At 58.2% G+C, this 24,631-nt stretch overlaps 3 protein-coding genes across 5 annotated transcripts; 1 reads left to right on the top strand and 2 right to left on the bottom strand.

Annotated features, from left to right (window-relative positions):
- Positions 1 to 678: 678 nt before the first annotated feature.
- Positions 679 to 8,780, bottom strand: LOC148423033 (troponin T, fast skeletal muscle isoforms-like). Of its 3 annotated transcripts, XM_088418285.1 has the most exons (12): positions 8,671 to 8,780; positions 6,582 to 6,626; positions 6,014 to 6,027; positions 3,044 to 3,062; positions 2,915 to 2,960; positions 2,196 to 2,312; positions 2,058 to 2,135; positions 1,876 to 1,989; positions 1,286 to 1,398; positions 1,102 to 1,192; positions 984 to 1,024; positions 679 to 838 (listed from the first exon to the last, which is right to left on the bottom strand). In XM_088418285.1, the coding sequence occupies exons 2-12, from the start codon at positions 6,599 to 6,601 to the stop codon at positions 802 to 804; spliced, it is 690 nt and encodes a 229-aa protein (XP_088274411.1). In that variant the 5' UTR covers positions 6,602 to 6,626; positions 8,671 to 8,780; the 3' UTR covers positions 679 to 801. The 3 variants fall into 3 exon arrangements, with proteins under 3 accessions (XP_088274411.1, XP_088274412.1, XP_088274413.1); XM_088418286.1 differs by lacking the exons at positions 6,014 to 6,027; positions 6,582 to 6,626; positions 8,671 to 8,780 and adding exons at positions 4,474 to 4,491; positions 4,974 to 5,079; XM_088418287.1 differs by lacking the exons at positions 6,014 to 6,027; positions 6,582 to 6,626; positions 8,671 to 8,780 and adding an exon at positions 4,974 to 5,060.
- Positions 8,781 to 10,832: 2,052 nt separating this feature from the next.
- Positions 10,833 to 15,211, top strand: prr33 (proline rich 33). Its single transcript, XM_088418241.1, has 2 exons — positions 10,833 to 10,907; positions 12,502 to 15,211. Exon 2 carries the CDS (start codon positions 12,511 to 12,513, stop codon positions 15,064 to 15,066), a length of 2,556 nt encoding a protein of 851 aa, XP_088274367.1. The 5' UTR covers positions 10,833 to 10,907; positions 12,502 to 12,510; the 3' UTR covers positions 15,067 to 15,211.
- On the bottom strand, positions 11,595 to 23,364 carry lsp1a (lymphocyte specific protein 1 a). Its single transcript, XM_088418270.1, has 12 exons — positions 23,091 to 23,364; positions 21,000 to 21,119; positions 20,217 to 20,424; positions 19,686 to 19,822; positions 19,416 to 19,614; positions 17,523 to 17,566; positions 17,367 to 17,445; positions 17,156 to 17,293; positions 16,597 to 16,692; positions 16,437 to 16,523; positions 16,263 to 16,359; positions 11,595 to 11,784 (listed from the first exon to the last, which is right to left on the bottom strand). The coding sequence occupies exons 1-12, from the start codon at positions 23,147 to 23,149 to the stop codon at positions 11,762 to 11,764; spliced, it is 1,287 nt and encodes a 428-aa protein (XP_088274396.1). The 5' UTR covers positions 23,150 to 23,364; the 3' UTR covers positions 11,595 to 11,761.
- Positions 23,365 to 24,631: the final 1,267 nt, after the last annotated feature.

Genomic DNA, 24,631 nt, shown 5'->3' with positions numbered 1-24,631 from the left:
TGGGACGAGGTGGCGGGCGGATGCCGCCGTCGCGCGGCCCTACCTGGAAGCGCAACAAAAGCCGTCGCCGTTTCCAACGACGCGAAAGGAAGATCCGCAGTTCCGCCTCGTCCCTCTTCGTACTCGGCCCGCGTTTAGTTTGAAGCCCTACTTTGCGATCCGGTTTGAAAGCCTTCAGTCGGGAAAGCCGCTTTGAAAGCCTGGCGCTAAAACCTCGCTTTGGAAAGCGAAGCCTTTTGTCAAACCTTAACCCCGGTTTGAAACCCCGGTGGGACACTTTGGTTTTGTCGGAGACTCGATTTCCAAGCCGTAACTTCAATTTAAAAGCCCGACGGAAATTCCTAACCCCGAGTCGAAAGCGATTTGGACAGGCGAGCTCCGACGAAAATCCAATTTGAAAAGGTAAGTTTCGTTTCAGAGCCCGTTCGAAAGCCCGACCCGGATTTCCCACCCGGCTTCGAAAGTCCCGGCCCCAACGGAAGCCGTTGGGGAAAGGCAAATGGAAACGGAGAGCCCGGGCGGAGGCCGGAAGCGTCCGGCCGCGTTCCGAAGCCCGACCCCGCGGCGAAACGGAGCCCGGGCTTCTTCCGGCGGGGGGGCCCGCTCGGCCGTCCCCCGTTCCCAAGTCATTGGGGCCGGCGCCGAGCCGCGGGAAGGAGCGGAGGCCCCGAAACGGCGTCCCGGAGAGTCAAACTTTATTTACAAAAAGAGCGAGGACCAAAGGGCGCCGCGGGGCGCCGCGCCGCGGCGGGGCGGGCGGCGACTTGTCGGCGAGGCCGGGGCGCCCGCCGGCGAAGGCGTCTACTTCCTGCGGCGGGCGGCGGCTCCCTTCTTGCTGCTGCGGAACAAAGGCGCCGAGGCTCCTTAGCGTGACCTAAAAGCGAGCGCGCCCGCCCGGCGCCGCCGCCGCGCCCGTCCGTTTGGACTCCACCATCCGGGAGGGAACGGCAAGGGCGCCGCACTTACGCCGAGACGGGACTTACAACTTGCTGAGCTCCTCCACTCTCTTGCGCAGGGTGGTGACCTGACAAAACAGAAAGAAAGGCCTTTGCCGCCGGCGCTTTTTCGTCCCCCTTGTTTTTCGGGCGGGGCGCCACCGACCTCGTACTTCTGCTTCTTCAGCCTCTCGGTGTGGTCGAACTTCTCCGACTCCAGCTGACACATCCAGTCGTACAGCTCGTTGATCTTGTCCCTGGAACGCCACGGGAGGGGCCGGCTCGGCTTTCTTTGCGCGGCTGGGGAAATTTCGCTTTGGCTTTGCGGCGCCCCTCCCCCCCCCCCCCACCTGAGCTTGTCCTCGTTCAGATGGTCGATGTTCAGTTGCTTGCGTCTGGCGGCCAAAATCTTCTTCTTCTTCTCTCTCTCGGTCTCCTTCTTTCCTCCTCGCTTCTGGTCCGCCTGAGCGGGCCAAAAAAAGGTCAGCGCCCGCGCATCTTCCCTTTTTCTTTCCCTCTTTCTTTCTCTCTTTCTTTCTCTCTTTCACTCTTTCTTTCTTTCCTCCTCCGCTCCCGCCCTCCCTCCCTTCCAATGAAAGTCCCTGGCTCACGCGTGCAGGCGGCTGTCATTTGGCCCCCCCGTCAGCCCGGAGGGCGAACTGCAGCCCTCAAAATCCCAACCTATTTGCGAGCATATCACGCGTCGGCAATTCTCATTCCACGGGTCTTTCCCTCTCGATTCGCCGATCGGACGCACGGCGTCAGCTGTACGCCGGAATGGTCCGATTTGGGCGTTTTTGGAAAGCAAGAAGTCTTTTTCCCGTGCCCGTTCACTGCGGTTGTTGTTCCGGTGCGCGTGCGTTTTTTTGGTTGGTTTTTTTTTCTTGCTCTCCCCAACTAAGGAAACGATCCCATTGGGAGCGCGAACGGACGCGCGTACCCTCTGCAGGTGGCTGCTGTAGTTGGAGCCCATGTTGGACAGAGCCGACTTCTTCTTGGCTTCCTCGTCGGCCTTCTTCTTGGCGTCCGCCTCCTCCTTGATCCGACGCTCCTCCTGCAAGAGGCGCTTTTGGCTCTGGCTTTTGGTCTTCGCGTTCGCCGGCGCGGCGCGGCGCGGCGCACCTCGCGTCGGGCCTGGCGCTCCTTGTCCTTCTCGGCGCGGATCCTCTGCTGCTCGGCCCTCTCTGCGCGGCGCTTCTCCTGCGGGGGGCGCGCGTGTCAGCCCCGGCGCGCTCGCGAGCGTTTCCTGCGCGCACTCACGATCCTCTCCTTGAGGGCGATGAGCTCCTCCTCCTCCTTCTTGCGGCACTCGAAGTGGGCGTCGATCAGGCCCTGCAGCTCCATCAGGTCTTTGTTCTGACGCTTCTTCTGGATGTCCTGAAAGTCCCCCACCCCCAACCTGACAGCTTAGCTCCTCGGAATGACCCCCTTATCGCCCCGGAACTTTTAACGAGGCTCGAAATTTATACGTGTTTATTTTTCGCCCTCGTGGAGCAGTTTTGTGAATCCTTGACTTACTTTGAGGAGCAATTCTCAAACTTTGAGGAGCATTTTTTGCAGGTTTGTCCCAGGGACCTGAAGCGACGTTTCCTTAAATCGCAATAATACGACGTTATCCTTATCCTTATCGTTACGGTCGTTGACGTCATGCATCGACGGCCTTTCCTTCCGCGAGTTTAACTTATTCATTGCCAATGACGGCTACGGACGTCCATTTTTCCTGGGCTGGCACCGAACGAGTAAATTATACTGAGATACGTCGGCGGCGCGTATAAAAGAATAATAATGCACCACTTGCTGCAAATAACTAGTTTAGGAGAAGAGCGCGGAGCTTCCCGAGACTTGGACGAGCGGAGCTACCGGGAAATTTCGAAACGAAAGTTGCGCCCGCGTCCGCGTATTACTCGCGGCAGTTATTTGGAAGTCGGGAGCGGGACGTCACGGCAAAGGCCGCCCTCGGCCCGGCGCCGGCAACTCACGTCAAAGTCGACTTTCTCGCCGTCGGGGATCTTGGGGGCGCTCATCCTAGGGCGGGAGGGAGCGCAGCGTTGGCCGCGTCTCCCGGAAGCCGGGAAGGCGGGGGAAGGCGGGGCCGGCGAGCCACTTACTTGAACTTCGGCTTCTCCTCTGCGCGACGCGATCGGGGACGGCGGCGGCGGATGAGAGAGGAGGGGGGGGACAAGTACATTGAATGCGGTTAGAAGTCAAACGTGAAGAAGTCAAGTCTCTCAAGCGCCCTGCCCTCCCTGTTAATCGTGAGTGTTGAAGAAAAACAGATGACAAGATGACTGCGGCGAACCCCCGCTATAACCGGCGGCCGGCCCATCCGCCCGTGCGCGGTACCGCGGCCTCCACCGGCCCGGGCAAAAAAGGCCGAGGTTGCGGGCCGGGCGTCGACCCGCCCGCCGATTGGCGCAAGAAAAACGGTATCCCGTCCTTTCTTCAACCGGAGCCCTATCAACTCATTCCATGCCAAAGACGTATCTTCACGTCTCGATCTCATTTTTCACCAATCCGGACATTCCATTGGAAGTTTTTCTCCCCTAAAGTAGAGATGAAAACTTTTTGTAGCGAACGAAAGGATCCGATACTTTAGATAGAAAGGTATTGGTTGTTTGTTCCGGTTTGGAGTCCAAAACTAATGATTGTGGAGCTTTGAACGTAATTGAATTCTTTAGGCCTTAAAATAAAAGATATAGATCACTTCCTTAGTTCCAAAATCCTCAAGAAATGGATGACTTCTTAGCTTACCAAAGAAATGGATGACTTTCTTTGGTGATTTCCAAAGTACTAAAGATTTCTCTCGCCGTCTTTGCTCCTTTAGTGTCTACAGGAGACAATTACTTTGGTACTTGTCTAAAGTAATCCATTATTGATTCTCTAGCAAGTTATCGCTTGAGCGCCTAGTCCCCTAAGCGGATACGGTTGCCTTAATGAATTTCGCAGCGGCCATTTGAGACCCTTCGGTCAAACGCTAGAACGAAACGTGAAAGGAGTATTAGCGCCCGGGACGGAATGTCCGGACTCCGGGATTAAAAGAGCGGAAGAGGCCCCGCGACGCACTTGCGGACTTTGAAAACCAACGTTGGGGTCAGGAGAGTGCGAAAAGAGCCGAAAGGCATCTTTTCAACACTTTCTGGAGTCGAACGGAGTGTGAGCCGATACGTTCGAAGGGCGAGACGGTAAAACCGCGCTGAAAGCTTTTGCTGCTGAAGGTCATTTCGGGCGGAAGCCCTTGAAACGAGCGAAGGCTTGTTCTCCCTAGCGGGGGTCGGCCGCGCGCCGAGCCGACGGCGTCCCTCCCGTCGGCCGGGCTCCGGGGCGCCGGCCGTCTCCTCCGCCGCGGGGCCGGGGTCCTCCCCCGCCGGCGGGCCGGCCGCTTCATGCCATGCAGCCCGCCGGCCCGCGAGCCGGTTAGCTTCTCTCGCCTATTCTTTCACCCTTTTTCCCCGCCGGCACTTTTGCTTTTGCAGTCGGACGCGGGTGCGCCGCGCTCCAAAGTCGGAATGTGGAAAGTTTTGGCGTGAAAAGAACGTACCTTCCTCTTCAAAGGCCTCTGCATGCAGCAAGCGTCCCGAACAAAAGCAGAATAGAGAAATCAGAGCGTTAGCGGCGGCGCTCGGGGAGCAGCAAAAGTTCCACAGGCAAACCTGAGCTAAATGCCACAAAGCTAAAAGCGGACGCCTTTTTCCGCCCGCGACGGACCTCCGCTCGTCGGCGCGGCCGCCGGCGCCCGTCGGCGCTATCCCAGGTGGGATCGTTCGGTGGCGCCGGCCGGCTGCCCGTTTGCCCGCGGAAAGACGGGAAGTCCAATTCCGACGAAGGCCTTCGCTAAGTTTGAAAAACAAACGCCGGCCTTTCTACCTTTACCCGCGGAATGAGAGCAAGGTACCCCGAATTTTCAGCGTGAAAGTGAAGTTGCTCAGAGACCAAAGGAAGGTAGGTTAGCATTAGCATTGGCCGGAGCGGAGCGCGCATTGCGCCGTGGGAAAGGATGATAGAATAGCCCCGCCCCCGCCCTCCGCGCCACATACGTACCTTGAGGCTCATCCTCGGCTTCGGCTTCGGGTTCTACCTCGGCTTCGGGTTCTACCTCGGCTTCGGGTTCTACGGCCTCCGCCTCTACATCCTCTACCTGCTCCTCGGCTACGGGTGGACGGCGTGCGTGCGGTTAACGGGGGTGGGGGAGGGGCAAAGAGAAGCCGGGTTAGTACCGGTTTGGCTCTCAAACTGTGGGGGTTTGCGCTTTCCCGGTGTTCCTCGTGCCGATTCGGCGGAAGCGCTGAAGAAACCTATTTGGCCAGAATTGGATTCTTTTCATGCCTCTTTTAAAAGGTGAAAATTCACGTCCGCGGCACTTAAAGGCTTCATAGTGATGTTTAATGATGAGTAGCGACGATGCGCTCGCACCATTTTGGATCGGATAAAACAGAAGAATACTTTGGAAGCTGTTGTTTCAAAGTGGCACGTTCTTATTGGTCCGGCCCCCTTGGGAACAGACCCGCTGTATGCGCGACCCCGGTTTCAATCTGCTGACTCCTGCGGTCAAGTCGCAATGCCGCGGGAGCTTTCCTTCCAAAAGCTCCCGAGAATGAGGGTTGGCGGACCCCAGTTTGAGAACCGGCAAGTGTTAGGGACGGACCGCGAGCCGCCGGCGAGGGGGAGGGGGGTCAAAGTTGCCGGGGGTTTGGGGAGACGGCGTCGGCGCGCTCGAGCGGCTCGGTTATTTCATCCGGGCAAAGACACCAAAGGGAAGACGTTAGCGGGGACGGGGGCGTGGAAAGGGGCGGGCGTTAGTGTGCGGCTCTTACCGTCGTACTCTGCGCGGCGGGCCCAGAAAGAGAAGGAGCAGAGGGACATTTACAAAAAAAGCGGCTGAGCGGGTACGCCGGCCGGCGGGATCCATGCGGGAAGCGCCCACGACGGCGGCGGGGGGCCCGGGGCTCAAGGCCCCCCGCCGTCGTCATGGGGGCGGGGCTACGGAGAGCCGGAGCGCAACCAAAGCCGGGACCATGAAGACCACGAGGGCCGTTGTGAAGATGATCGGGGGGGGGGGGGTATATATGACGACTACTTACCCTCTGCCTGATCGCTGCGGACACAAGAAGACACAAGATCACAACAGGGAGACGGCAAGAAAAGCAAACGGGAAGTGGCGGCAACGGACAAAGGAGAAGAGCGGACGCAGAGTGGGAACAAACGGACAGATGCGTGACGCAAAAAGAGGGCGCCGCGGAAGACAAAAAGACCAGACGGGACGCAAACGCGGCAGCGGCGGAGGCCAGACGATGCAAAAAATGAAGGGGATGGATGAGAAAACGGGACAAAAGAAGACCAAAGGGGATGCAAAGGAAGACACAGAAAGAGGAGACGAAACAGGAAGACAAGACGGGACGCTAGGGGGAGCGGATTCTAGAAAATGAGGAAAGCTTACGCTCCCAAACAAAAGGAGAGGTGACAACGAGACAAGACAAGAAGATGAAGCGGTCAATGCAAAATGGATGCAAAATGACACAGGGTAGGGTTAGGGGTGACGAAAGGACAGGGAGGACGGATGAGCGCCCAGAGACATGATCAAAAAAAAAAAAAGGACACACAAGAAAAGGACAGAAAAGCAGGCAGGAGACGTGGGACGCCGCCACTCACTATTCTTCGTTGTCAGACATGTTCAAAGCGGACGGGCGCTACAACCTGAAAGTCAAACAGCAAAACTTACAACGCATTTCTTTTTGCGCATTTTTTTTTGGGGGGGGGGGGGGGGGGGGGCAGCCTTTATATGGACGCGAGACATCGGAGCCGCCGGCCGGCCGGCCCGATTGAAACCGCGGCTTGGAAATAACCCCCTTGAGCCCCGCCCCCTCCTTTTGGCCGTTGGCTTTTTAAGGCCCGCCTCGTTTCCAGCCCTCGCTACGCCAGGGAACCCCAACCCTAACCAGAAGACGTTATCGTGAGACGTTTGGAGTTTGATTCACACTTGACGCCGGCCGAATGAAACCGGTTTGCGGGCCGCGGGTTTGACCCCCCAAGCCAGGCCAACCCATTAGTTTGCTACTTTCCTAAACGTTTGCGCCCAAAGCGATCATTCAAGCGACGACGGTCAAATCCCGCATGAGTTTCCACGTCACTCGCCCGACGCCGATGACATGAGTTGGTACAGTACGTATATCATATCGTGCGCGTGCGTGAGCGCGGGATCCCCGCCGCTGGACTCGGGTCCTGATGCCCCGATGATGACGCCCGCGCACGGACAACGGCTTCTATAGAAGCGCGTCCGCTCTCGTCGGGATTGAGGATCCGAATCGCATTTCCCGGTTTTGCTACCTGGCCGTTTGCTAAAGATGTCTGGCGCGCTTCGGGGCCGCAGTCGCCAGCTGCCGTTTCGCCCAAATCTTAACCCTAACCCTAACCCGCCGCTGACGGCCAAAGGCGTCAAAATCAACCTGCGATGAATGTGTGTGGGGTTTTTTTTTCATGTGGACGGCAAAGAAAGAATTTGATGAGTTTCCACGGCCCGCACATGACAAGAAACACTTTGAATCTCGGCGCAAAAGTCGGAGTCGGAGGCGTGGCCACGAGTTTCTGCAATCCCGCAAGTTCCGGCGGAGAGCGAGGCCCGTTCCGGACGTCGGCTGCGAGGGACGGAGCCAAGAGTTGATCCAATGAGCTCATGAGCTCAGGCGCGCATTACAGCCATTATCGCCTTCCCGCCCGCGTCTATTTGCGAGCGCCAGCTGCGCCCGGCCCGGCCCGGCCCGGCCCGGCCGGCTCGGGTTTCGCGGGATTCTCTTCCTTCCTTGGAGGAGGTCCCGCGCTCCCACCTGCCGCCTCCCGGAATGGCGGCCCGCCGCTGACTCGGCCTTTCCGACGTAACCCCAGAAGGCGGGGGGCCGCGGGCCCCGCCGCCGTCCTACTCGGCGCTAAAGCGTTGATCCCTTCGCCCCGTGGCCGCGCGCCACGCCTATTTGCGCTTTCGCAAATAGACGCCGCCGACCCCGGTGTGACGACGGAGCCGGAAACCCGACGCCGTCGGGACCGTCTGCCGTCCGCCCCCCCCGGGGAGCCGAGAAACGCTCCGGGCGGGCCGCCGCTAGAACGCCTCGGTTGAGTTCCGCGACACGCGACAACGACAACGCCGGACGTCCCGCTTGAACTCCCTTCGATTTTCTTCGTCCGGGCTCGCCGCGAATGAGGCGTATAGCCGCTCCCGCCGTCCGCTCCTCCTCCGTAACCCGCCGGCGCACACGCTTCTCGAGACAGCGCCACGAAATTCTTCACGCGTCGGCGGGCTCGCCGGATTCCGCGCAATCGACGGGCGATGATATCGAATCCGGGTTTCGCGTACTGCCGGATCCCGCGCCATCGACGGGCGATGATATCGAATACCGAATCCGGGTTTCGCGTGCTATCGGGTAACGGCGTGCCTGAAAAAGGCCGGCGGCGGCCGGGTCGCTACCTGATTTTCCCGGCAATTCCGACGAGCGGTTACCACGGGCAGGCGGCGCCGAACGCCGCAAACTTGAACGGCCCCGGAGCCCGGCCGCGAGCCGCGCTTCGGCCGGGATCCGGACCGAGAGGGGACGACCGGGCCGGAAACGGAAGCTGGCTGCGAAGGCCTCCGCGGCGGGACCGCCCGACCGCGGCGTCGGGACGGGGGCAACCGGATCGGCGGCGGCGATATTTGCGCTTCCGGACTAATGATGGGAAATTGAGATGGGCGTTGCGACTTGGACCTTACCTGAGCTGAGCTGAAGAAAAGAAGAAGTGTGAAGCGCGAAGGTCCCGGCTGGCCCAGATCGCCCGTCAGGTCAGGTCCTGCGAACTCGCCGCGCGGATTATGTTCTTCTGTTATAGTGACACTCCATCCGCCGGGCCTCCCCATTGGCCCGCCGGGCGGCCCGGAGGCGGGTCCCCGGCCCCCGCGACCCCTCCTTTCTTCTCCCGGGCCTCCATAAGGAGATGCCGGCGCCTCCGGGCGGGGAGGAGGAGACGGCGTCTCAAGTTTGGACAGGAACCAAGCGCCGCCGCTATTCTGGGACCGAGCTCATTGCGCAATCTGCAGGAAGAACAAGAAGACGCGAGAAGAACCGGATTCCGGGCCCGACCGCCGCTCCCTCGACGTCCGAAGCTTTTGCGGCGCGTCCCCTCTGGCCTTGTCCCTTCAAACCGGTCCTCTCCCCGAAAGCCGTCTTCCTCATCTTCCTCATCTTCCTCATCTTCCTCATCTTCTTCTCGCCGTCTTCACCGGTCTCCTCCTCCCTTGTTGACGTTGGCCTCACGACGTTCTCCGACGCGGACTTTTCACTTTCAAAGGCGTTTGCGAGCGCGGCTGGGAAGCCATCGAGGTGAATTGAATCCAGCCTTCGAGGCGGCGGCGTCAAAGCCGGGGGCCGGGGGCCGGGGGCCGGGGCCGGGGCCGGGGCCGGGGGCCGCGTCCTTCTTGGTGGCCCGCCAAATGCCCCTTTCGCTTCAAGTTTCTGGCTAAAGCACCAAACCCGCAGACTTTTTTTTTGTTCTCCCGGCCTCTCTTTTGAACAGTTTTTACCAGCCTGAAATGTGGCCGGCGATCAAAATGAGTTTGCCGGCCCGGCTTTAAGGCTTCAAAGTGTCAAAGGGCCAGTCCAAAGGGCCAGTCCAAAGGGCCAGTCCAAAGGGCCCGCCTCTTGCTCTTGCTCTTTCTATGACTTTCCCAAGCCCTTTGTTCCCCTGTGTTCAATATTTTTGACTTGAAATTTTCCTGCAGAGCTGGCCCACGGGCAAATCGCCTGTGTTACAAAGAGAAGGTGGAAAAGGTGGCGGACACGGGCCCTTTCGGCCTTTCAAGGCCTTTGGATCAAGTCCGGTGTCCAAACATTCAAATAGCTTGGAAATGTCCTTCAAGAAACATTGGAATGCTGACTTGCGCATATGTGCAAGGCTTAAAAAACAGTATTGTTTAGATCGCATGTCAATAAATATAGTGCCGCAGGGAATGTGCATGCGCAAGTCAACAGCCCGTGGGGGGGGGGGGTTGGATTTGCAAGTAGGGTTGAAGGAGTTTTGCATACTTCTACAAAACGTTTTCCTTTTTGCTGTCTTGAAAGTTCCTCCGAAAACCCCTCGACATTCCGCCCCCAGCCTCGTCCCTTGGCATGTTCGATCTCGCTAAGCTTAGCCGACGTTTTCATGTCAGCGGATTCCTCCGGAGACTTTGCTCAACCTTCTGGCCAAAGAAAAGAAAAGACAAATGAGTCGGACCGATCCTCAGATCATTCCGAGGCCGTCGCTTCCCATCCGTTTGGAATTGCGCGGCTCGGTTGGCCAAAATGTCAAGGGGCCCGCTCCCGTCTTCCACTTGGGGGCGCCGCAGTCCGACGGGAAGGGGGGCACCCGGCCCCCTCCCGCTTTTGGCTCGGGGCGAATATAACTTTCATCTCTGACGGCAAGCTACACGAGCCAAAATCAAGTACGAACAAAAGAAAAACAAACTTCATGTAATACTGAAAAAAAAAATGGTAATACTGTGCAGAAGAGCTTAACCCCATGCATGAAGGAAGGTCCAAGACGGCGTGTGTATATATATATATATAGTTAAAAAGACATGAATAGAGAGAGAAAATGTATATGGTCAAATTTCACGCTTTTCCTTTGATACGAGAAGCCTTTGATGTAAAAAATCAAATGGACTAAATATGGCACAAAAGTTCATTTCACGTAGGTTATGGCGGAGTATAAGTCGGAGTGGGTCCCCCGGGGCCCCCGCTTCTGGAGCCGGGGAGTTTCGGGGGGTTGAAAGCTAAGTTTGGGAGCCCCCCCCCCCCCGCGTTATTTTGGGACCGTCATGGCGCGCGGTCCTTGCGTTCGGAGGCAGGAGGGGGGCGGAGCGGGGCGCCAAGCAAAGCAGCCGCTTTGACACTCCGGGCTGCGAGCGGCAGGCGGCAGCCCCGCGGACGAACGGAGGCACGGACGGACGGCCGCCCGGCGCCGCCGGACCAGGTAACGCCACCTTTCCTTCTCCTCTCCTGCCCGGGGGGAAGGGGGGGGCCCGGCCCGCCGCCCGGGGAGGCTCGGGCCGCCGCGACGGCTTGGCGCGCGGGCTCGCGATGCCGCTTCCCGCGCGGACCCGTCCGGCTCCGGGGGCGGCCCGGGCCGCCGTTTGCGGGACGCGAAGAAAACGGCGGCGGGGGGAGGGGGTCCTTTTGGGTGCGTATCCGTCATTGTGGAGCGCCGCGGCTATAATTACTCTTTCCACTTTGACGCTGACCTTGCAGCGCCTTAAAAGGAGGGAGGGGGGTCGGGGTACGGAAGGGCGGGGGGTCGGGGGCTCGCCGGCCTACTTTTAGTGACAGCTGATTCTTTGCAATCTTGCGCTTTTTTAGTGCCGGGCGTTACGGCAAAAGGATTTTGAGCGCCTTCGCTCATCTTTCAAGGCCGGACGACTGTTTTGCGGGCGCCGCCGTACGGAAGATCGATTTCCATTTCTCGCTTAGGATCTCGGGTACGCAATGTATGTGATGGTATGTCGGGCCTTGGAGACTAGTTCAATCTCAAAACCGCATTTTTGGAGATGAAGGGCTACATAGGAAGGGAGTGTTGTAGTATAAAAAAAACATTTTTAATGGTCATGAAAAAGGGCATTCCAAACTTATACAAGCACAGTGAAAACCAAAAGGCCTCCGTGACTGCAAGGGAAGAGACGACATCAAACAGGAAGCTTTGCTGCAGGTCACGTGACGTCAACAGACACAAAAGTACGGCAGATACAGAACAACGGGTCGGGGGGAGGTCAGTCTGTGTGTGTGTTGCCGTGTGTGTGGGGGGGTCTCCGAGCTGGAGAAAAGCAGGCCACATCAGGAGTCATTTTGACACAAATCTGGAAAAAAAAAAAATTGTCACTATATAGAGTTCATTTCATTTTCACCGGATCAAAAGCGTCAAGATTGCCAGGTTTAAAACCTCACAAAAAAAAACGAAAAAACTTAAACCGGAGGAAAGATAGCTTACTTTCGACACAAGAACATTTCAGATGGCTCAAATGTTGTGTGAACCTCACTGGTTTGATTTATGTTGGTCTTCTATTTAATATTTATTTACAACAATAATGAAGCTTTTCGCGGTTCAACTCATAGCAGGATTAAAAAAGAAATTCAACAGAAGGGTTCAAACTAACGAGGACGTTTCTCTTCATGTTTTGATTCGTAAAATAAAAAATGTTGAAAAATGGAAAAAATAAAGGCCGTAGGTAGGACATTTGGGACCTTAAAAACATCTACGTATGTCCAATATGCTCCCAAATGCAGAAACGGGAGGCGGAGTTTAGGTTTTCGCTTCCCGAAAGGTCAACTGAGCGTTCGGCGGACGCGGCGGCCGCTTTGGGCCCAAAGTCCAAGCGGGCGAACCGGCCGCGACAGCCGTGGCCTCGATTCTAGCGTAGCCCTAATTTTCTCTCAAATCCTGAAAATTCCTGTTTGTTGACCACTTCAAACTAGAAAAAGGTGCGCCGTGCCCGGCGCGCGGCAGCTCGTTCGATTTTACCGGGACGCGCGGCAGGCGAGCGGCGATCTGACTGGAGCTGTGGTCTGGTCCTCAGGAGGCGCTCATGGCGGCGGCTTACGGCGCAGCCATCCCGCCGGGATTCTTGGCCCTCCAGTACCCGCCCCCCTTGTTCCCCAAGCCCGGGAAAGACAACGCCCGCCTCCAGAAGCTCTTGAAGCGCAACGCCAAGAAGAAGAGCTCCCCGCAGGCCTCGCAGTCGGCCGGCCCTTTCCGCTCCAGCCTCTCCCCCGTGGACGAGGCCAGCCCCGACCTGGAGCGCAGCGAGCGCTCCACGCCGCCCAAGACCCCCGAGGCGGCGTACGCCTTCTACGCCGCCCGCCGCTCGTCCCGCTTCGCCGCCCGGCCCCTTTATCAGCACGTGGCCTCGCCGTACCCGCGGCGCGCGGCCTTCTCTCCGGCGGGCGGGTTCTCGCCTCAGCCGCCGGGGCCCCTCCGGTCCACGCCCCCCCTAACCCCTCGGCGAGCTTCCTCTCCCGCGCCCCGGCCGGGGGCTCCCCCTCCCGCGGGCGCGAGTCCCTTTCCGGGAACTCCCGGACTGGCCGTAGCCCCGCCGACCAAGCCCAAACCGGCGAGCCCCAATCCGAGCTCCCGCCCGGCATCGGGAGCTCAGGCTTTGACCAGGCCCCTCACCGTGCTCACTCAGTTCGTCAAGCCCAAAAGTCCTCGTCCGACATTCAAAGCCACCGAACCCTCCAAATCGCCAAAGTCCATGTTTGAGGTGCCCCAAATCCGCTTGTACACGGCAAGCACGTCCTACTACGAGACGTCCAGGACGCCGCCCGTGTACGACACGGTCGCCCTAACCGCCATCGGCGGCACCGTCACCGCCGAAAGCGACCGGGAAACCGGTGCGGGGTTGGAAGCCGGGAGCTCCCTCGGCCCGTTAGCCGTCTCGGAACGACGACCCAAAGCGCCGACCGCCGACCTCAGAAAGGAAGCGGCGAACGGCGAGCTCGGCGTCGCGGTAGCGCCGAGCGTCGAGATAAGGACAGCCACGCCCGCTTCCGAAACCGGATCCGAAACCCCTACCCGGGAAACGCAATCGCCCAAGTGCCTCACCGGGCGTCCGAGAACCCCGGCAAAGCGGGCGGCGACGCCGGCGTTTGAGATTTCCAAACCCAACCCTCTCTTGTTCGCGGTGTCGCCGGTGATGATGGAGCCGGAGAGGTCCAGAACCCCTAAAATGAGAGCCAAGACCCCAGAGATCAATGTTTTGAACGCGGAGGTCCAGGCAAGCCTTCCGCAGACCATGACCAAGTGCAAGTCGGAATCCGATCCGACTATCCGGACTCCGGCGGCCGGGCCGACGTCCGCCGCGACGTCTTTTGGGTATCAGAGGCCTCGGACCCCAACCTACGAGGCGTCCCGGCTGCTCAGCTCCTCGCCGGCTTTCAAAAGACCGAGAACTCCTACATACGGGACGGCCGCGGCCTTCCAGAGATCAAAGACCCCGACTCCAGCCGGGCCCAAATCCAAGTCTGCCTACCGGGGACTGATGCCCGGAGAGTACGCCGCTTTCGGCGGAATCACAACGACCACGCCGGCCTTCGGGGTCGCGGGATCTCAGGACGCGAGCCGCGAGGAGGCGCCCGACGCAGGCACCCGACGTAAAACACCGACCCGCGAACTGACAGCCTCGGAAGTCCAACCCGAATCGGAGGACGAGGTCTCCGCCGCCCCGTCGATTCCCACCATCGTCGTTTCCCAGACGCACGAAACCTCGGCGGTGACACCCAAACCGGAAGCGAGGACGGTTCCTCCGTCGCTCCCGGAGAAACGGCAAGAGATCGGGCCAACGCCGAACGGGAAACCTCCGAGCTCTGACGACAGAAGTCCCGTCCGCCGAAAGACGGAGGCGCCAAAACCTCCGGCGGCCAAACAAGCGCCCCCTCCACCCGAGAAAGACCCTCTGAAGGCTGTCAGAAAGCTTCTCGGCAAAGACGCGGCCCTGCCCTCCAACCGCCAAGGTGGGGCAAAGGGTGACGAGCCGGCGAGAGCCCCCGCGGCGGAGCTCAAAACGAAACCTGCCCAAAGTCAAGACAAGGTCAGCAAGGCGGCAGAGCCCCAAAAGAAAGGCGAGGAGCCTCCTGAACCGGCCCGGAAGCCGAAAGCGTCGAAATCCAAAATGAGCGGCTGGTCTCGACTGAAGAAGCACATGGTGGTGGAGCAGGAGGAACCCTCGTTTCCGCAAACGGAGGGAGCCGGCCAGGACCGGAGCCGAGGGGTCAGCGCCGCAGGCGCCGCGCCCCCAAAAGCCACCAAGATGTGGGACGCCGTCCTCTTCCAGATGTTCTCGAGCAAGGAGAACATCATGCACCAGATTGAGCTGAAAAATCAGGAAGAACAGCAAAAGAAGAGAGAGGGCGAGAAGGACGGCGAGACCAAGGACGACGCCGAGGAGATCCCGTCCTTTGCGTACCGGCTGCCCATCTTGCTCTTCAGCCCCAAGTTTGACGCCAAGAAGCTGAAGGAGGCGGCGTCCAGGCCCCTCACCAAGTTCTCCACCGTTTTTGAGATGGGCCTGATCGGACGCAAGGCGAAAGACGACGAACCCAAAGACTTCAACAGGACGGCCAGAGGCTTCGGCTCCTCCGACTGAGCCGGAACGTCGCTGGGATGGTTGGGGAAAGCTTAGCGTGTGGACTGCTTGGTAAACGCCGGGACTCGAGTAGGCGCCGGGTCCCGCTTGAGCTTGTTTGGACTTTAGATGTTTTTGTCCTACCATTAAAGGCTTTGATGTTTCACTTCCTGAACGCGCCTCCCCTTTGTTCCGGGTTTTCCTTTGGCGTTCTGCGACGTCCGCCGCCGTGCTGCCCGCGTCCTGAAATTTCCTGCTTGCATTTCGACCTTTTCCATTGTGTCAAAACGTGCGAGATTTGGCGTGTTTGCTGACTTTGATGTGTTCTGGAGTAGATCGAACCCATTCGAGAAGAGTCAAGGAAATGTCAAGAAACTTGAAGATTGTCGTGAAAGTTGGAAAGAAGAAAAGATGGACAGGCAAAAAGTGGGATAAACTGGCAGTGTTCCTCCGCCCGTTCCTCTGCATGTTTTTTTTTTTCCATGCGTGCGTCTTTTTTTTTTTATGTGAATTCACAACTTCACTTGCTTCACTTCCAAAATAAACCAAGCGAGCAAAGTTTTTCACTTGTTGCCAATTCTTGCCATTTAGGTCAAATCTTTGAAAAACTAAGCTGAGGATTCGAGGTTAAATTTCCAAACGATCCAAACATCAGCTACTTGAGAGCGCGCGAGTCCAACTCCTGTCCACGAAGGCTATTGTGCATGTGTTTGGAAGCTCTCTCCAACACGCCTGATTCACATGCTGATTTTCAAGCTCCCGCAAAGCTTGCTAATAAGCTGATCTCGTGAACCTTGGCGAGAGAGAACGGGAAAACGTGCAGGCTTGCGGCACTCCAGGACTGGACTTTGACACTTTCGAGGGCACCTCGTGCGGCGGGACCGCAGGAAGTGGCACCCAAAAGGGAGTTCCTAGCCAACTTTGGACCAACAAGATGCTCTGGCCTTTTTCAAATTGGTCACGTCATCCATTTGATTTGCGTAAACTGTGATGGACGTTGACCCGAGGACTACAAATGTTCCAGCTCCACCGAGTATTTTTTCAAACTCCGGTAATGGAACTATTCGGGGGCAGAGAGAAGACCCCGTTTCAAGGGTTTAGGGACACTTTTGCATCGCGGGTGTCCTCTGAAAACCTGGAAATTTGGATTTTTAAGTCTTCAAAGTGTCCCCGGAGCTGGAGTTTCCCGCTCATTCACGACGCGCGCCTTTTCTCACCAGACTTTCCGTCAGTGGCACGTTCCTGATCCACACTGATCTTCTGGTACTTGCCGTGTCCCGTCACCACAAACTTGAACTTGTTAGCTGCCAAACCCTGGCGACCGCGACGCAAAGAAGCGCAAACGAAGGTCAGGCTAGCATGCGCCGCATGTTGCCGTCGGCGTGTGTTACCTTGGTATTTGAGGCGGGGCGCCCCGCTGAATCTCCAAGACCCTCCCACATGTTCTTCTTCTGCATCACATCTCCGCACTTGACATCCTGACGAGGCGAAAAGTTAGCTCGACTTGCGCCGACTTGGTCCGGAGGTCTCGCTCGCCGCGCCGTCACTCACCGCCGCTCGGCTCTGCGGAGGTCGGCCGCCGTCCCCTTGGCCCTTCGCCCATTGGGTGATCAGGTTGGCCACGCCCACCTTCAGGCTACGGGTGTCCTGATTGGCGGATATGTGAAAAGGAAGGTCAACGCCCAAACACGGCAAGAGCGGGAAGAACTTGAAAGTCTCGTTTGAGGTGAAAAGTTTCTTTTCGGGTCCACCGCGGGACAGGGCGAGCGGACTCTGCGACGGCTTTTGGATCACGGCTCAGACATCTCGGACAACCGACGCCTTTGAGCGCAGGACTTTCGGGGCTCACAGTCGACGTCTTCTTCGGAAACTTCTCACCTCCGATTGTTCAACAGACATGTTCCAGAAAGACCATGGCCTCCTTGACAATCGGTATGGACGGGATGGAAACGGGATGACGCCATCGCGGTCCCGGGGGCTTTGGAACGCTCGCGTTTTGTTTGTACCCCCGGAGGAGCACACGGGCCCTAAACCTAAAGCTAAGGCTATCAGCCGCCGTATGTTTGCACGTCAAAATCCGTAGGAAGCCCGGGATGAGGCGCCCTCTTACCCGACAGGAAGTGGGCTTGGGGGGGGCGCCGCCCCGCGCCTCGCCGGACTCAAACAGGTTCTTCTTGGAGGTGAGGGCCTCCAGCGATCCGGGAAGGTCGGCCGGCGGGGGCTTTGGGCCTCGGGCTTCCCGAGAGTTCTGGACACGGGAGGGCAGCGTTAGTAGCCCCATTCTTTTCCCGGACTCAAACCTTCGCTTGGCCCGCGCGCACCTCCACGGCGTGCGCGTACCGCTCCACCTTGTCGTCGATGTTGCCGACGAGGACGGGCGGCGCCGGCGTCTTCTCGAAACTGGTACCGAGCGGCGCAAGACAAGAGCGACAAACCGTGAGCCGAGCCGAGGTCGGCGCCGCGGGCGGGCCCTTCACCTTTTCTTCAGCGAGCGGCTGAGGGACTCCGTCCTCTCGCCCGTCTGGAAATGGCAAGACGAGACGGCGAGTGAGCGGCGTCATCCAAAGGTGTGTGACGGACGGCCTTCAAAATCACGGGGGTGCTTCGAACCGTCGCCGTCTTAAAGCTTTGCCGGTATCGCGCGGAAAGCTTTTAAACGTTTGGACAAAGTCCGTCGTTGATCGCGAGGCGACCGGGAGCTCTCGCGACCGCTTCGGACCGGCGGCCGATCGGAGCCGAGCGCGCTTTGCAGAGGTCCCTCGCCGCGAGTTTCGCGCGGCGTTCGGGCTCGTAACTTCAAAGGATGGCTCGATGAGAAAAGCCGGCGGAAAAAAATGACGGCCGGCTCGGTCCGTGGATTTAAACGCGCTTTGGCAGCTCCGCCCAATTTTGCACCGAGTGGACTTCTAACCCGTTAATTGGCCAACGACTTTCCAACGAAGTCGTTTGAAGTGCCATCAATATTCGATTGGCCCGGCCCACGTGGGAATAGATTTAAGCTGAAACGGGTCGGACGCCCCGGCTTTAAATCAAACGTCGGGAACTTAAGGCTTTGGTCCCTTAGCACAACCAATATAGAAACGATCCGACTTTTTGGAAATAAAACTCGCTCTCCGGCCGATTGGCGTTCGTCTAACTTTAAACCGGATTAAGAATCGGAAAGAGAGAAATAAAACATTTAAAAAATGGCCAAAAATTGGGTGATTTTCTACTTTGTGAAAAGACGGTTTGTAAGTGTTAGTGTGCAAAACAATCCAAAAGGTCCCAAGTGTTCATAAAGGGCCAATGTGGGCCAATGAATGGCCTGTGCCCTTCCCTTCCCTTCCCTTCCCTTCCCTTCCCATCACGCACAAACCAAAACCCGTCTTTACATGTCGAAGAAAAAAAGCATGCCCAGTCATGCAATCTTCACACGTGACGTCACGGAACACCCCGAAGACGTCTGTGAGCCCCGTCCCCCCTCCCCGACCCCCAAGCACGATCGCGTGCATAAAAATCCAAAGGAAATGCGTAACAACGAGGAGCGCACCGAGACTGAAGCGACATGCGTCATGGGGAACTTCCGATGGCGCGGCGTCTGCCGCGCTCGGCTGTGAAGTGACAAGACAGCTCATCGGTCAATCCCAGCTGATCGGATAGCATGTCCAGCGCTCAGCGGCGAGCGCTCGGCTTGCCCTTTCTCGCTTTCCACAATTCCTACCGTGTCGTTATGAGGCTGCGAGTGAAATTGTTGTTTTTGTCCTTAAGAAGCGCCGAAACCTTGGACTTCAGTCATTCTTATTTCATCTTGGACTTCAGTCAATCTTTTTTCCGCCTGGACTTGACGTATGACAGACGAGCGATGAGGAGCCAAGAACGCGCCTACTTTTCGAAGCCCTGACGGAGCCCCGGCTCTTTGCTGGGCATTTACTTTCGACGGGGCCGAAGGGCCGGTCGGCGGCGGCGCCCAAGGCCTTGATCCTCTGGGCCGCGTCCGTCCTCCTCCTGGCCATCTCCTCCCCCGTGCGCCCGCGCTCCTCCGGCCAATGGCATTCCAAGGCAAGCGTCGGTCGGCGGGACGTCCCCGCCGTGATGGAAAAACCGCCGGCCAGAGCCCTTTCTATTCGCCGCGCGGCGGGGACTAAATACTGGCTTTTCCTTGCACTTGGGGGCAGCGTTTCGGGGGAGCCCGCGAGGCCTGACCTCTTCTTGAGCGCCGGGATGTGATTTTGGAGCGTGGCTTCCAACGAGATTTTGCTTGGGGTTACGGGAAAGCTGTTTTCCAATCAGCCTTCCACGATTGCGCCCAAGACATTCGCGGAAGTTGCGGGGCGCCTCCCTGCTGAGGTGGCGCGGCACCCTAACCCTAACCCTAACCCTACGGGGCTCACCTCCTCCAGGGCGGCGCGCCGCAGTCGTCGGTCTCGCTGCTCCTGGCTTCTGAGGCGCCTCCTCACTTCCCTCCTCCCGCTCAGCTCCTCCAGCTCGCGCTCGGCTCGGGCGCGTGGGCGCTTCGGCTGCTCCGGCTCCCGGCTCTCCTGGCGACGCCCCGCCTCCGGGACGGCCTCCGTCTCGTCGGGCTCGCCGCACCTCGAGCGCGTCGCGCGGATGCTAACGCCGATGCTCTCCCACGCCCCGCGCCGGCGGCTGTCGGGCTGTACCTGCCGGACCCGCTCGGCGATCGGTCGGCGGGGCGCGACGCGGCTTCCCGTCGGACGGCCTCGGCATCCGGCTCGGAGTCTTGGAGGAGGAAGACTTTGGATGCGCTTGACGCTTGGGCTTCTCGACGCTCCTCGTCCTGAACGGCACAACCGCGCTTCAGAAGCACGCAAAACGCACGCGCCGCCGACACCAACGGGAGCACGCAAACAAAACAAATCACACATGAGCAATCGGTTCCAAAACATCAGGATTTTGGGTGCGGCCCATGCGGCCCGGTACCGATTCATCCGCGGCCGCCGTGACCGTCGGGGACCTCCGATGTAGACGGCGAAATGACAAACAACACAGGAGGCGCACGAGAACAACACGGAAGACAAAAAACGAAAGACGCGGGAACCAAAGAAAATCCAACTGGGACGGGGCGGGATGCCTCGGGATGCCTCGGGATGCCCCCCCCCCAACGCTCGGACGTACAACCTCACTGCAAACGCCCGTGAGAACTTTGGAGGCCTTCGCAAATTAGGCGTCACCTGAGCGGGTCTCGGCCGGCCGGCGCGAGAGGACGGGGGCGGCGAGGTGTCTTCCGGGCCCGGCCCCCCCCGGTTCCGGTCCGGTCCCGGGTCGTCCGCCTCCCTTTGGCGGTCCCGTCCCCTCCGCTGCCGGCGCCGCGTCCAGTCGCCGAAGCCTTCGTCCTCCTCCGGCGACGGCGAGCCGCCGGCCTTCGGCGCCTCGTCCCACCTGGGGGCGCCGCAAACGGAATTGTGCCTCCTGCCGGCCGGGCATCCGAGTCCCGCCTGCGCGCCGCTCCGGCATAATCCATTATTTCCGGGCCCGACTGTTGTATGGAGGCTCAAAGGTGCCGAAATTACATCGAGAACCGTCGAACTAAATAATGAAATAAAAGTGTCATTAACTTGTTCATTTTTCAGTGTTTATTTAAATGTTCCATTATTTCAATTATTTTGTCATTAGTTACGTGTTGTTCTTTCTTTGTAAGAATCTCGTCCATTTATGATGTGCCCAAAACGAGTTTGTTTTGTTGATCAAGTCGGGACAGCGGATGTCACGCTAGCTAATGTTTGCGCGTTATGTAGCGTTTCGCTCGTTAGCATTTTGGTTAGCGGCAGGTATTTGCTAGGTGTTAGCATTTGCTATAAGTGCCGGTTTGCATCTGATGAAGGTCTTGTAACGAAATGAATAGCGTCGGTCATTCGGTCCGCCGAATGGAACGTGCCGGTCCGTGCGTTAGGCGGGGCGCGGGCGCGTTCTCGGCCGGTTGGGTCACGACAGCCGGCCCGGGGCGGAGCACTTACCCGCGCCGCTCGTCGGCCGGCTCCGCGTGTCCGTCGGCGGCGCGCGAGCGTTCCCTGGCTCGTCTGCGGCGCTGGCGCTGCGCTTCCTCTGCGTCCTCCGCGCTCCTCTGAGCCGTCAACCTGCAAGCGCGCCCTGGTTTTACGCGGGGCGCGGGCGGGCAGCGCCTCCCGTTCGCTTTCAAAGTCCTCGCTTCGGAAGCGGCGGCGTTTGTTTTTCGAAGGCCCCGTCGGGCCGACGCGTCGGTGCTCGTTTGCGCTTCGGCAGACACGAAAGACGCGAAAATGGTCCGGAAAAGCTGTCGTCATCGGCCGGATGACGCAACGGCGATAAAAAGAATAATTGCGGGTGGCGGGCTTAGACGAGACCGTGACGAGGCGCCGCTTGTCAGCGGACGCGGGTGGCTAGCGTGCATTCCTTTCCGATGAAAAGGCAACTTTAGTCATAGGGTTTTAGAAACATACGCGTTAAGCCGTGTGCGGCGTTTTGTCCAATCCTTTCATCTTTACACCGTCCGATCTCAGAGGAGATAAGGTTGCATGGTGAGGAAAACAAAACAAAAACAAAAACAAGTCTCTGGCTATGCCCCAAAAAGAGGACATGGCTCATGTCTGGAAAACATCGCCGCAGTTGCGCCACCAAAAAGACACTACAGCATATCTCGCACAACATGCAGATGAGTCGTAGCGGTTGACGATATGAACGCGGTTCGCCTGTTTGCCTTGAGATGGTGCTGTTGTGTTTTTTTGGATGTTTACATCGATTTTCCATTTGACAGTGATTTACGAATGATTTATAGTATACTTTATTATTTATAGTATTTGTAGTTTACTTCCGTTTACTTCATGCGAAGTGCTTCCTGTGTGACGCCATTGCTAAAGTGCTAACGACGTGCCAGCCCAAAGCGCTATGTTACATATGCGTCTATATGTCTTTTGTGTCTTGAATTTTCCCTGGTGATAGGGACGTTATTTTCCCGCCGAGGCGTTTGGTGGGCAAATTTTTCCTAACAGAAGGCATTTGTAAGTAGAGATACCATCGTGTTTGGCGTGTGGTTGCGGGGGCGCAAAATGTTTTGTCCTTCTTTGCACAAAAAAAGCCCTCAGAAGCACTGGTTAATGATAGCTAGAGAGACAGTGAGACAATGCCTTTAGACCACATTTTTTGGGGGGGGATGCAGGAAACGGGAATGAAGCGAGAGGAACATTTCTGTGTTTACCTTCGGTCTGGCTGGGGGAGGGGCCGGAGGGGCTCAATCTCCTGTCAATCAATCTGATAACCCCCTTTTGAAAAAAACACATTCCTCGGGCGCTTATCCGCCCGTGCCGTAAGTGCGTGCGTGTGCTTGGCGCGTGTGACAGATGGGTCAGGGGTTGCAGTCCGTTTACAGCTGTTCTCCTTCCCGAGCGATGACATCATCGCCGCGGTGCCGTAAACGCACAGCCGCGGGCCTTTATTTGCGCCTCAAATCCCGGCGCGTGGCGTTTCAAAATGAAGCCGACCAAGCTTCCGAACTCGGCATTTGACGGACGACGCCGCGGCAAGGGGGATGAGCGAGCGAGCGAGCGAGCGAGCGAGCGACCGGCGGCCCCGCCTCCTACTTTAACGGCAGATGACACGACCGCGACTCGTCGTCCGAATGACGTTCGCGTAAAGCCGACAATTTTTTTTTGTCAGGACTTAGTTTTTGCGGTTATGAGGTTTTGAACGTTCCTCCCCCGCCGGCGGGTGACCTTTGACCTCCCCCCCAAAGCTTCCTGTCCGGCCAACTACCTCCATCCTTGAATCCCAAACCAGCCTATAAGCTACGTGAGCCCCGAAACGCCGGCGGCGTCCAACCGAGAGCCCCGCGAGCCGCTCGGACCCGCTCTTCAAGGTTCCTCTTGGGTTCGAGCTTTCTGCTGTCGAGCGTAAAGCCCCCGCAAGTGAGGCCGTGACGCCGTGGCCTTTGGCGACTGCGCAGCGGGTCATCTAATATGGAAGCTTCGTTTCCGGGGAGCGGTCGCCCACCGCCGAGCGGGAGCGTGGGCCAAAGTTCAATCGGGTGGCCCTCAGAAGAAAGAGGACATGAAGTGGAGGGAGTGGGGACTGACCTGATGAGGTTCTGGAGACCTTCTTTGCTGGAGTTTCTCCTCAGCGGCGCCTTGGACATCTTCGGGCTTCTTCGGGGCTTGCTCGCCGGAGACGACAGTCCTGAGGTTGCCGCCGCTTCTTTTTGGGGGCAGGGACTCTCCGACGTTGGCCTGCGTCGTCGCCTCTTCCTGCCTGCCCTTTTCTTGAAGGGTTCTCAACGGTTCCTGCGGGGTTCCTGCGTGACTGCGTCGCCTCTACGCTGCTGCTGACTCTTTTGTTGCCACACGCGCTCCTTCCTCCCCTGCACGGCGTGTGGGGAATGTCGGGGGGTGGGAGGGACGGGGGGGGGGGGGGGGGGGGGGTTAGTTATCACCGCCCTCCACCCCCTCTGTTGTCCTACATGTGGTTTCCATTGAAAGCAGCTCAGCATCCTTCTGGTGTGCGTGTGTGTGTGTGTGTGTGTGTGTGTGTGTGTGTGTGCGTGTATGGAAGCATGTGTGTATGTGGCGAAAGATGACTCCTGCCACCCCAATATTTGCATCTGCCTGTGATTGAAAGCAGACGTCAGGACGGACAAAGTGTTTCGTTCGTTAGTTTGTTTTTGTGGTGTTAAATTGTTTGTCGCACTTTGCCTCACTTTCAAGTGCAGCCGCGTGCACACGCGCGCACACACACTGGAAACTCCACTCAAGTTTGCAGGTCACTGTACAGGAAGTGACATCACGGTCAAAGCAGGAAGTCTCCTGTGTCGCTTTTAGCTGCAAAGTTTAGCCCGCATTTTTTACATCACAATATTGCTTAGTTTCTTTTGATCTCATGTTTTAGTAGAAAACGAATACCGAAGGAAACATAAACGGTCATCGCAAACGAAACATATTGCAAAAGACAAAAAAGACAATCGAGAAATTTGCGTGAAAGCTTTCCTCGGGGGTGGAAATTCTCGCTCCTCCTCCGGCGGCCCGGCCCCGCCCCCTCGCACTCCTCACCTGGACCGGACCCCTCGGCGCGACGGGAATTCCCTCCCCGGAATTTCGTCCGGCCGAGCGACGCGGGCGGGCCTCTCTCACGCATCTCATTATTATTTGTGCGTTGACAAGCGGCGTGAGGTTTGGCAGCGGCGCAAACGCGTTTGGCTTTTGCTTTCTTTGCAAATTTGTCTTCAGATGTTTCCCCATCTCCTCCTGTCGCATTGCGCCCGAGTGAGACGCCTCCTCCCCGCCGCCGCCCGTCGTCCCTGCGCATCTTCTATCTTCTTTCCGCCTCGTCTCTCTGGGCGACGTTCCAGGGGAGCTCCTCTCCCGCCGTGATCCCGGACGCGCGCGGCCCCCGACCTCGGTCCGAAGAACCGGCGGCTTTGACAGGCGCAAGAGGACGCTCCGGCTAGCGGGGCCAAGACGCCCCCTACTGGCCGAGTGCGGCGCACGGCTGCAAACGAGGGGGGCCGGCGGTAACCTCCTCCGGGGGGCGCTCCGACACCTCGCGCTTCACCTGACCTTCGGCGAATCCTTCACGCCGCTACTGAAGGATTTCGTTTTTCTCCAAGCTTCACCTCATCAAGTGG

This window comes from Hippichthys cyanospilos, chromosome 6, assembly GCF_059441005.1.
Source record: "Hippichthys cyanospilos isolate Australia breed blue-spotted pipefish chromosome 6, RoL_Hcya_1.0, whole genome shotgun sequence".
In the NCBI taxonomy this organism is placed as follows: Eukaryota; Metazoa; Chordata; class Actinopteri; order Syngnathiformes; family Syngnathidae; genus Hippichthys; species Hippichthys cyanospilos.
This window is presented reverse-complemented; position numbering and strand designations above follow the sequence as displayed.